The sequence below is a fragment of the Pelodiscus sinensis genome, chromosome 1, assembly GCF_052426305.1.
Source record: "Pelodiscus sinensis isolate ZL-2025 chromosome 1, ASM5242630v1, whole genome shotgun sequence".
NCBI lineage: Eukaryota > Metazoa > Chordata > Testudines > Trionychidae > Pelodiscus > Pelodiscus sinensis.
The window spans coordinates 313,061,889-313,074,549 of NC_143052.1; the positions used below are offsets into that span (position 1 = coordinate 313,061,889).

General features: G+C 42.2%; 1 protein-coding gene across 2 annotated transcripts in view; it reads left to right on the top strand.

The window, feature by feature from the left end:
* Window positions 1-12,661, top strand: part of IFT88 (intraflagellar transport 88) — a 105,216-nt gene that overhangs the window by 91,007 nt on the left and 1,548 nt on the right. For both annotated transcript variants that reach the window (XR_016348548.1, XM_089775585.1), the window contains one exon: window positions 11,636-11,734. Coding sequence is in view for 1 of the 2 variants with exons in the window: in XM_089775585.1 (XP_089631711.1) it covers window positions 11,636-11,734 (99 nt within the window). In the remaining variant the exon portion in view is untranslated. The remainder of the gene's footprint in view (window positions 1-11,635; window positions 11,735-12,661) is intronic.

Sequence of the window (12,661 nt, forward strand, 5' to 3'; positions counted from 1 at the left end):
AATTTTTATTAGAAGTCAGGGACAGGTGGCAGCCAATAAACAAAAATTCACAGAAGCCCCACAACTCACCCTGATTTTTACTAAAAATTCCTTGTAAGGGAACAAACAGAGCACTGCCAGGACTTGCTGCTGCTCCAGCCCTACTGCTGCTTCTGCGGCAGGGGCTCACTACTGCTGCTTCAGCTGAGCCAATCACAACCATTGTTCTGCCAGGCCCCCTAGGCCCCCTAGGCAGACTATCATTCCAGGAGCTGCTGCCCTGGGGCTGGCCACCACCATAGTTCTGATAGCTGCTCCAGCTCCCAGAATCCATGACCTTCATAACAGAATTGCATGCTTGCTTAGAGTAGAATCAGTAACAGCACAAGCTTCCCTTGTTTTGCACAGTGACACTGGAAACACATGCAGAAGGAGACTACTGGGAGAATTAAGTGGACTTGGCTAACATAAAACTAAAAACTAATTTACTATATTTCAGAAATTAAACTATACAGAAAATGCTGGTGAAACATAACAGCATAATCCTAAGAATTCAACTCTTGTCTGCATACATATTATAGGTAGAGTACAAAAAGGGGATGCCAGAAAAACAAAGATCTGCAAAAGTGTTCAGTGGAGGACTGTAACTTCTATCTGTAACAAAGAAAAGCGGTTAAAAATTATCTAGTCTCAGTTGCTTTTGAAGAGTTATTTTGTTCAAATTTCAAAAATGGGAAGCAAGTTGAGTTGAAATCACTGTAATTTATTTTTGTATTATTGGCAAGCTTTTACAGAAGAAATATGTTCCTCCAAACCTTTTAAACAGTTTCTGGGTTCTTTCTTTTTCCAATGCACAGCTAAGGAGCATTTTGCTACAACAAGGAGCTGAGAAAGAAGCTTGGTAGTATTTATTTTAGGGTACAGCTACACCGGGGTGGGTAATAATTTTTGCCTGGAGGCCACTTCAGTAATTTTTTAAGTAGCCCCGGGCCACACCGTAAGGGGCAGGGCCTAAATGGGAAGGGGTGGGGCTACCCTTTGCCCCCTTTGCTCCCCCTTCCCACTAGGCACCCATTCCCTGGAAGAGGCTTGCCACACTTCCCCACTCCAGGCCAATCAGGGCCTGCGGGCGGGGGAGTGCAGGAAGCCTCCTCCCGCCCTGCTAGGAGCTCATGGAACTTTGAAGTGCTGCAGGTTCCTCCCAGGGACAGGGCAGAGCAAAGGAAGTTTCCAACAGCTCCCCCACCCTCAGGCCCTGATTTTCTCGGGGTGGGGGAGCGCACAAAGTCTCCTCTGCTCTCCCCCTCCCGCCGATCTACAAGTAGCGCATGGTGCTTCAAATCGCCACATGCTCCTGGCAGGGCTAGGGTTACCTGGTAGCTTCAGAAAAAATATTGGACACACTTGATGTGGGGGGGACTGGCCAGGAAGGGAGCGGGGTTGGCTGGGGAGATGGAGGGAGGTGGACAGGAAGAAGGGCTGATCAGGGAGGGGTCAGGGGCAGCGAAGCTGGCCAGGGGAGATCGGGAGGAGTAAAATTGGCCAGTAGGAAGCAGGGCTGGCCAGGAGAGGGTCGGGGGTGGGGGTGGGGGTGGAGAATCGGCCAGCGGGGAGCGGGACTGACCTGGGCACATGCAGATCCCAGGGTGCTGCCTGCCCCGCACACGGTCCCAGCGAAGCACGAGCGAGTCTGGCTACTGCTCCACAATGCGCTTGAACAGCGCTCAGGAGTACGGACAGGGCTTCTCCTCCTCCCCAAGGCATCACTCCTACGTCAGATGCAACCAGAGGCTCCCAGTGCTTATTGCGCCCCGCCTCCCAGCCACTCCCCCCGCCCGCCTCAGGCTTCCATCGGGTGCCCAGATGAAAATCAAGAAAATACTGGACATTGCACATGTCCGGTATTTTCTGAATTTTTTTTACCGGACAGAGGCCCCAAAAACCGGACTGTCCGGTAGAATACCGGACACCTAGGAACCCTAGGTGTGGCAAGAGGAGGCTCTGCGTGCTCCCCCACCGTCAGGCCAATTAAGGCCTGGGGGCAGGAGAGAGCACAAAACTTTCTCTGCTCTGCCCCCACCCTGTGTACAGCTCAAAGCGCTGCATGCGGCTCGCAGGGCGGGGGCAGAACAGAGAAGGCTTCATGTCCTTCCCCGCCCCCAGGTCCTAATTGGCCTGGGTGCAGGGGAACAGCAGAGCCTCCACGGGCTGGAGCCACCCACTTAGCAGGCCAGATCCAGCCTGCAGAGGCCCTTTTTCCCACCCCTGGACTACACTGTGGGGGAGCAGTTTCGAAGAAGGTATGCAAATTGTGCTTGTATTTGCATATCTTCTTCCGATTCTTTTTCCGGAAGAGGATTTTCCAATATTTGGCCTGTCTACACAGGGCCAAATGTCAGGAAAAAAAACCTCTTTTGGAAGTCCGCTATACACCTCGTTTTATGAGGAATAAGGGGGCTGCCGAAAGAGGGGTTTTTTTCTGACATTTGGCCCTGTGTTGACTGGCCAAATATCAGAAAATCCTCTTCTGGAAAAAGAATCAGAAGAAGATATGCAAATGCAAGTGCAATTTGCATACCTTCTTTGAAAAAAACCAATCCCACAGTGTAGCCATATCCTTACAGGAGGAATCAGAAGTATCGCTAAAAGATGTAGACACAATCTGGATTTGGCAATTTCAAATATAGCTAAAATGAAAATCCAAAATTTGACCACTTTGGTAGAAAATCTGTATCTTTTCTTAGCAATCATCAGACTTGCATTTTGAAATCTTTTTTTTTTTTTTTTGTGATGGGAGTTGACTCTTCATATTTTTACACTCTTCAGTAGAGCCTACAAGTAGTTCCATGCGTAAGAAAAGGGCATGCGAATTTTAGAGCAGTGAAGGGCAATAGGCCTTGCAGTGTAGGTCTGCACTCTAAGGCAAGAGATTTGCAAAAAACCTTCTCATGATCTTAAGGCTAGGTCAGGCAAAATAGGAGCCGCAAGCTGGATCCAGCCCACCAAATATTCAAATCTGGCCCACTATGATACTCTGGGCCACCAATGTCCTGCAGCCCAGCCAGACCCTCAGGCAGGCTCCTTCACTGCCATGTCCCTACACTCCACTCAAAGCTGCCAGCTGCTGGGACCAGTCTGTATGGTGTGTGCCCCTTGGGGCAGGAGGGGGTCTCCATGCGCTGTGCCTGCCCCAAGCACAATCCTTGCAGTGCCTATTGACCTAAAAGTGGCCAATGGGAGCTGCCCGGGCCAAGTTTGTGGGTGTGTGCAGTGCAGTGACACCCCTGCCCCCAAGTTCACACTGCACAGATACACACACATTGGTCCCAGCATCTTTGAAAGTCATGTGGCAGTAGAAAAACTTTAAAAACACTGAGTGGTCCTGTAGGACCTTAGGCTATGTCTACACTTGCACCCTAGTTCAAAGTAGGGATGCAAATGTAGACATTCGAAATAATCAATGAAGCGGGGATTTAAATATCCCATTCTTCATTAGCATGATCTCACCGGCGCTTTACCCCAATCAACAGCTGTTTTTAAAGTGAAAGTGCGCTCCAGGACGTGTTAGTTCGAACCAAACCTCTTGGTTCGAACTAATGTTACTCCTCAAAAAATGCACCCAACTTCCATCGCAGACCCAGGTCCCCCTCCATTAATATCATAGAAAAGTGTGGCTCTTGACCACTTACCAAATTCTTGGCATGGCCCACCCCTATCTTAAGGCAAGATCTTCACAATTAGTTGTGTTATCAGTCGGTTTGGGGGGGAGTGGTCTATTCCATCCTTCACGCTCCATTAGCTCCAAATCCTCATATTAGAATAAATTGAACACATTTTTCGTGTACAGTTATGTCCTATGGGTTAGCTTAACTTTCATGCTAGAAATGGTTTGCAGATTTTTAGATAAAAGACTTTGTATTGGGTTTTGGCCAAGCCAAACTCCCTTTTTCTTCATGGACCCCCAGAATCACCCAAAGTGTGAAGGATACAGAGATGCATTTAAACACATTTTGGGTTGGTGAAGCATCCTGATTCTCCGTTAAGAACTTTAGTGCACTAGGCACTTTATTTAAGACATTTGAAATTTTTAATATGACTTAGATCTAACTTATCAGTTTAATATGTAACTAAGTGATATTAGTTACGGATATCTACTAATATCCTGGGAAACAAAAGTATTTCATGCATGTTCTGTGTGAAAAAGAATTTTTAAAAAATAGACTTAATGCATTCTGTGATATTGGAAGAACTGCTTAAGTTGTAATTAGACTTATGACCATTAAAATTTGCTTAGAAATACCATCTGTAAACCTGTACAGCTTGACTGATGCAATGTAAATTTAACTAATCTGCTGATTAAAAAGTATACAAACATTTGTAGAGAAATTTAGAATCTTTTCATCTAGATAGAGCAATGCCAAAACCTTCAACTATTCCAAAGTAAAACTACATATATAAGATTTTGCTGTACTAGTCATTCTTCCAAAAAAAAGGTTACTGGTTTTTACAGCTGGTTTTGTTTTATATGTTCATTCTTTTTAGTTTATTTTGACCATCGAGCAATGTGCATTATCATCTGTATATACAATCAACAGTAGCTTTTAAAATGTAGTTGAAAGTACATGTATGAACATTAATAAATGTACACATGTATGCATAATATATACATACACTAAATTTTACATTACATATATGATGACTTAAGTAGGTAGGAAAAGCAGAGACACAAGTTGTGTAGGTAATATATTTTATTAAATCAACTACTGATGGCTAGAGGAACAAGCTTTCAGCCTTATACAGAACTCTTCTGAGTAAGCTCAAAAGCTTGTCTCTCACCAAAAGAAGTTGGTCCAGTAAAAGATATTATTTCACCCTCCATGTCTCACTAATGTCCTAAGACCAACACAGCTACAACAGTACTGCATACAGGAAAATTAGAATATTGCCACTGTATCCTATACCCACTGGATTTGTGTATTGCAAATGTCAGATAAAAGCATATGTGATTGATTTATTTGTAATGCTTTGTGTGCTTAGTTTTAACTGGCTTACAAGTCCATGACACATAAGTATAAAAAAACAAAGCTATAATCATGAAAGCTCTTATACAGAAAGGAATATAGTCAGCAGATCTCTCTGTTTAACAAAGTGTTACAATATTACTGAGTGAGTGTGATTACAACTTTAGGAGGCATAGCCATGTTAGTTTTTTTCAGCAAAAACAAGTAGGAGTCCTATAGCACCTTAGACTATGTCTACACAGCAGCATTATTTTAGAATACAGGCAATCCCCGGGTTATGTACAAGATAGGGACTGTAGGTTTGTTCTTAAGTTGAATTTGTATGTAAGTCGGAACTGGCGTCCAGATTCAGCCGCTGTTGAAACTGACCAGCGGCTGACTACAGGAAGCCCGAGGCAGAGCTGCTGTGCCCAGGGCTTCCTGGAATCAGCCGCTGATCAGTTTCAACAGCGGCTGAATCTGGACGCCTGGGACAGAGCAGCTGGGGCGCTGCCGGGTAGGTCCCCGCAGCACCGCACCTCGGCGCTGCGAGGACCAACCCGGCAGCACCCCAGCTGCTCTTCCCCAGGTGTTCCCAAGTCAGCCACTGCTGAAACTGATCAGTGGCTGATTCCAGGAAGCCCGAGGCAGAGCTGCTGTGCCCAGGGCTTCCTGGAATCAGCCGCTGATCAGTTTCAACAGCGGCTGAATCTGGACGCCTGGGACAGAGCAGCTGGGGCGCTGCCGGGTAGGTCCCCGCAGCACCGCATCTCGGCGCTGCGAGGACCAACCCGGCAGCACCCCAGCTGCTCTCCCCCAGGTGTTCCCAAGTCAGCCACTGCTGAAACTGATCAGCGGCTGATTCCAGGAAGCCTGGCGCATCGACTATTCGATTAACCAGATAATCGAAATTTTACATCCCTACTGTGAGGCTGACAGACTAGCCTGGCCCCTGGGCAAGGTTGGTGGGGCAGTTCCACACTCCCGGAAGGGGTGAGGCCTTGGGTAGAAAGAGAGGGGCTGAGGCAGACAGCCCTCAACCTCACCCAGAGTGCATTGCGCCCCCCTGTCGCCTCCGTCCCGTAAGCTCTCCAAACTACCCAGTGCTCCAGCAGCGATTTAGAGGGCCTGGAGTTCTGGCTGCCCCGTCTGCTGCAGTAGCAACAGCCAGGAACCCTGGGCCCTTTTGAATTGCTGAGCTTCAGGGCAACAGTCGTCTTCCGCACCTGTTCCTCCTCCCCTCCCCTGCTACTAGCATTTTGGATAGACCACAAATCAGTACAGTGTAAACAGCCCTGCTAGACTAATTACCATGATGCTGTACTAATGGTTTTTTGTTTTGTTTTTTAAAGAGGATGACAAATTGCTCCTTTGGAAATTAAAGTCACTTTATTTTCACTGGAAATTAGTTACTGACAAGAAGAGCTCATTTGATTTGTCTCTATACATGCTATTGTTAAATAAAGTATATAATTGACTAACATTTTGTGACCAAAATTTTGGATACAACAAACTCTGTTATTGTTATGGGCAGTAACTTCAGGGTTTTTTGGGTTTTTTTAAGTAAATGAGAAAATTGCTCTTCTTACTATTTGTACTGCTCCTAGAATAATATAGGCAGAACTTGTTTGCAGTCTGAGAATTGTTTGCAGTGGATCTTTACTGCAAGTGCTTGTTTAATTTTTCCAACAATCGCACAATTGTTCTAACTCAGAATCTGTACTACCTCATGTAAAACCTCTTGCTTCCATAGAATTTCCATTGCCATCCTTTGTCTTAATGTTAAATTTATATATTTTTTCTTTATAAATGCCTTCTGTCAACCAGTGGTTATAATGGGTTGTGAACTTGTCCTGCTTTTGATTTTTTACTCTTACTTTGAATGATCTCTATCTTTCCTTCCATTTTGGCAGCTGTCTTCTCCCAGAAACTAGGTGCAGTCCTTTTTCAGAACTGTTTATAAGATCTGTGTAAATTATTCTTTAATCAAGTGTTATGCATTTTAGTAACACGTTTTTGTTAAATTTTCCAGACTTTTCCTTTTTTTCCTTGGCTAGATGGGCAGAAGTGAGTGGCCATTTTTGGTGAAATTTAGTGTCATTTCCATAACTTACAAGTGAGGAATGCACATTAAAGCAAACCAGATTCTCTGTTGACTACAGACTAGAAATCTCACTTCTATAACAAATGCACATTTGTGCTAAAATGCTTTAAAAGCCACCTTCTGCTTTGAAATTCTGCCCAGTGTGGGGTCCCAAGATCCTAGTCTACATTACAAAATTAAGTTTCATGAAGGTGGCCAAATTATACATTTAGAGAGAAAGTAAAACATTTATATATAAGATTTATATGCAAAGAAAACTACAAAATGTAAAATTTTGAGACAGATATTCAAAGACTTACCAATCGTATTATAAAGCTCTCAGTAAGCAAGAGTATTAATTACTATCCACTGACAGCCAAGTCATGAATCCTTTGCTAAGGTTTAACACCCACTGCAAGCAGAGATTACCCTAATGATAAGTGAAACAAAATACAGGACTATGTAGCACTTTAAAGACTAACAAGATGGTTTATTAGATTATGAGCTTTTGTGGGCCAGACCCACTTCCTCAGATCAAATAGTGGAAGAAAATAGTCACAGCCATATATACCAAAGGATAGATTTTTAAAAAAATGAACACATATGAAAAGGACAAATCACATATGATTTGTCCTTTTCATATGTGTTCATTTTTTTTAAGGGTTTTATTTTCGAAAGATCCTTGTCTAAACTGCCGGGGTGGGGGGGGGTTGTTTGTTTGTTTTTCAAAAAAGCCCCATTTCGGAAGAAAGCGGCGGCCGCCATTATGCAAATCCCAGCTTCATTTGCAATATCGACGTGCCTAATTTACATCCCTCTACTGAAAAAGGAATGTAGTTTAGACACAGCCTAGGGGTGGAAGTTTTTTGCTGGCAAAAGAGCCAGCAAACTAGCAGTGACAGTGGGTGACTTCTAGCACACAGTTGTAGCAATGCAGCTGTCTCACTAATAACTGTGTAGTTTAGACAAAGCCTTAGTTATGGAAGTAAACTATAAAGGACAGAACAGTTGATTTCGGAATTATATCAGATATAGATCTCTGCTTCTCTCGAGCTAGCTCAGCATCACCAGAGCATGTCTTTAACAAATTCAGATTGGTTTGGTTGTAACTTGGTAATAGGCTAGCTGTTGAAAAAGCAAATAACTTGGTAGAAGTTTATTAGTGCTTAAAAGCCAATACAAAAGAAGGGGGTATATGGGAACTCTCTTTATAGTCCTGTATTTTGCTTTGAGAATTTAAAGCTTTTCATTTTATACAGTGGGTGCAACTTTATGTGTAAGGAATAAATATGCAGACAAAGCAAATTACAAAGAGCATGTTGTATTTCACTTCAGTGAACCTTCAGTTTTCCAGTCTGCTAGTTTTTGTCCAAAAAAATGGTTTCTTCTGTTGGTGTAGCTGCGGTTTCCCCAATGTTTTGTTCAGTCATGAGTCCCATTAAGTTAATGTCATGGGAATTTTGCCTGAGTAACAGGTAAGCAAAAGCTACATAAGGACCAAAGTATTCTGTCCAAGAGGCCTGATAGTTAAAACAGCTCAATTTAAGATGCTGAAGTACAAAGTTTATTTATGAGAGATGCAAGTGTATTAGGTAATATCTTTCACTGAATCAACTTCTACTGGTGAAAGAGACAAGTTTTTGAGCAACACAGAGCTCTTCTTGAGATCTTCAGTTTATTTATGGTGTGTTTGCATGCATTTATGTCTTCCTATTTATTTTCAGCTCTTCTCCTGCTTTTCCCTGATGCTTTTTCCTTGCAATACCTCTAAATTATGCTTCTCTGGCCCTTTTAATGATCAGAACCCTTTCAAAAGCTACCTGGATTTTTTTAGCTTGGTTTCAGCAACATCCTTCTCTCTGAAACTAACCTATTAAATCTATACAATTGATGCCTTGAGTCTTCTTCTCTGGCAGTTCCAGACATGCCATTCACCTCTTCACATCTCTTCACTGTCCCTCTTCACATCCCTTCCTTTCCTCTCACTTTCATCAAGTGAAAACTTACTATCTTCAGAGTCCTATGGCCTTATTATTATTTATTATTTTTATTATTGCAGCACCTAGGTGCACAAATCTTACCTACTCTCATTTCTCTTCACAGACCCTTTTTACTTCTTCTCCACTTCTCACCTTCACACCTTCTTCCAGCTTGCCAGTTGCTAAATGGCCCCTAGGTCTTATCCAAAGCACACTGTAGTCAGTAAGGTTGCGTCTACACAGCACCCTTACCTCCAAAATAAGCTACGCAATTTGTGCTATGCACATTGTGTAGTTTATTTCGATATTATTTTGAAACAGATTATTTCCAATTTGGTGCTGTCTACGCAGCACCAGATTTCAAAATAAGGCACTATTCTGAAATGTCCCTTTTATTGTTTCTGCAATGAGGTTTACAGGTACGTTGGAAGAGCGAGCCTGTTATATTTCAATACAATGGGCTTGCACTTAAGACTCAGAATAGTTATTTCAGGATACCAGATAGCTCCACTGTGTAGATGTAGCCTAGGAAACTTCCATTGTCTTCACTGAGCTTGGGATTAGACCCCTTGTTTCCCAAATGATTTCTATTTATTCAAATCCCTCCTTAAAACGCATTTAATCCATGAAGCTTTTTTATAGCAATCCATAAAAGATAGATAAATAATAAATCCTTCTTCTCACCCTATACCCCAAACTGCATTTTCTCTCTTCAGAGGGGTAGCCGTGTTTAGTCTGTAACTGGAAAAACTTAAAACAACAAATAGTCTAGCAGCACCTTAGAGACTAACAAAACATGGAGATGGTATCATGAGCTTTCGTGTCTGACTTAGATTATATGTTCCTTGGAACAGAGGCAGTGTCTTCCTGTAGGCCTTGTAAAGGGCTGAGCATGCTGCACTCAGCCAGTAATATCAGAGTAAATAAATATTTGTCATTCTTGGGGAAGAATACATTTGTAAAAATTATAACAATTTATGAACAAAACATTTGTAATATGGGAATTACCATTTGTAGCTAATTCTTGACTTCATACCCGTTGCCTGTTCCCTTTCAGCTGGGAACATTTCTAATTATTGCATGTTGCAAAGATGTGCATTTATATTTAGATGTGTGGTATAAGTTACTTTTTAAATACACCAATCCAAAACAAGGGGCATTTTCCCCTGGAAGCCAAACATTGAATCACAAATTGTTCCAACGGATGAAATTGAAAGTTTCCTATAAACTACAAAAAAGCATCAAGGCTGCCCTATGAATAGTCAATAGTCTGTTAGAGGGTCTGGAATACTGCTGTGGTAAAAGAATGTTAATCTGACAGTGTCTAGGTACTAGGCAGACATCAGAACAGTCACATTCCATGGGGCCCCATTGCAAACTGAGCTGTGAATAGAATGTTTACAGCAAGATGCAGAGCCAAGATGTACTGGATGTATAAACTGTGCCTGACTGCCATGCTAATAGCACATGCCACACAGACTTTTCTAATGAAAGGCAAAGTAAGTGTTCTGAATTTAAGACTGATAGTCTGACAGGTGGATCATCCCCAGTGTATGGATATACATGTCTGAAATGTTTGCATGCATAGTAAAAGAGGCATTGTTTGTGGGAACCATGTTTTAAATCTATTTACACCCTTAAAAATTACTTCTCCTTAATTTTAATAGATGTTTTAAGATGTTAGAATTTAAAACTAAAAAGATTCAGCATAAAAAGTTTCTTTCCCACAGCATGAGCTGTATTTATTTTGGCACACATACATGTTTCAAAAGTCTCAGCTATGTTAGTTTGTAAGTGGGAAAACTTAAAAACAAGGAATAGTCTTGCAGTACCTTAGGGTATGTCTACACTAACCCCCTAGTTTGAACTTGGGTGGCTAATGTAGGCATTTGAACTTGCAAATGAAGCCTGGGATTTAAATATCCCGGGCTTCATTTGCATGTTCCCAGGTGGGAGCCATTTTTAAATCCCCTTAGTTCAAACTGACTGCCTGCGGCTACACGCGGCAGTCAGAAGTTAATCCGAACTAAGTCCTTAGTTCGGATTAACTGTTACTCCTCCTGCAGTGGGGTGTAACAGTTAATCCAAACTAAGGACTTAATTCGGATTAACTTCTGACTGCCGCATGTAGCCACGGGCAGTCAGTTCGAACTAAGGGGATTTAAAAATGGCTCCCACCCGGGAACATGCAAATGAAGCCCGGGATATTTAAATCCCAGGCTTCATTTGCAAGTTCAAATGCCTACATTAGCCATCCTAGTTCAAACTAGGGGGTTAGTGTAGACATACCCTTAGAGACGAATATAACATGTAGATGGTATCGAGATCTTTCATGGGCACAACACACTTTCATCTGAAGAAGTGGGTTGTGTCCATGAAAGCTCATGATACCATGTACATTTTTTGTTAGTCTCTAAGGTGCACAAGGCTATATATGGGTCACAGAGGCTATGTTAGAAATCTGTTTTAAAATATAATATGACAACTGTCAGGAGAGTAATGGCTTAAGATAAAAAAAAGTATTTCATGATTGCCTATATTATTTTCATGAAATGTCATAATGTTTTCTTTTGTTTTTCTGATCTTTTTTCCAGATAGCGGTGGTAGTGCTAAAGGGGAACGGCTAAGTGCCAAGCTAAGGGCTTTGCCTGGAACAAATGAGCCCTATGAAAGCAGTGGCAATAAAGAAATAGGCAAGTGGACTGTGATACCTTCTGAGTTTCCCCATATTGCCTAGACAAATTGAATGAGAAAAATAATTGCTGAAAGCTATATTGAATTGCATAAATTGTGGAAGCATTTTCATCATGAAACATGAATGAAAATTAGTTATAGCCTTTGTTCCCAGGTCTACCATAAAATTAGTAACTTATGCTTATATGTTGTCAAAGGATCATACCTAGTTCAAAAAGCGATTTAAACTATTGAATCTGCTCATTGCAATCCTCTGCCAGTTTTTGTAGTTTCACAATCATACATCCTTATTTTATTAAAGGGAGCATTTTGTTTTGTTAAGGGGAGCCTAAGAAAGACAGGCACCTAAATCCCATTGAAATTCATTAATGCCTGGAATTCCCTTACCAAACTCACCCATCATTCCTTCTCTGCCAGGCTGCTTCCTAAAACCTATTTTTCTAAATCTTGTATATTAACTATCTAGCTGTAATAAAGAAATAGAAATAATTTTGAAAAGGAAACTATACCCACCCAAACATAGGCATGACCACTATTGTTCTTTTCCTCATCTCATCCTCTGTGTTGTTTCCTCCTGTTCTCAATGTAGCCCCCAAACCTGCATATACTCTTAAACCCAGAGGCTGTGTCTAGACTGGCCAGTTTTTCCGGAAAATCAGCCACTTTTCCGGAAAAACTTGCCAGCTGTCTACACTGGCCACTTGAATTTCCGAAAAAGCACTGACGATCTCATGTAAGATGGTCAGTGTTCTTGTGGAAATACTATGCTGCTCCTGTTCAGGCAAAAGTGCCAGTGTAGACAGCTCAGCTTTGTTTTCTGCAAAAAAGCCCCGATCGCGAAAATGGCGATCGGGGCTTTTTTGCGGAAAATCAGGTCTAGATTGGCACGGACGCTTTTCCGCAAAAAGTGCTTTTGCGGAAAAGTG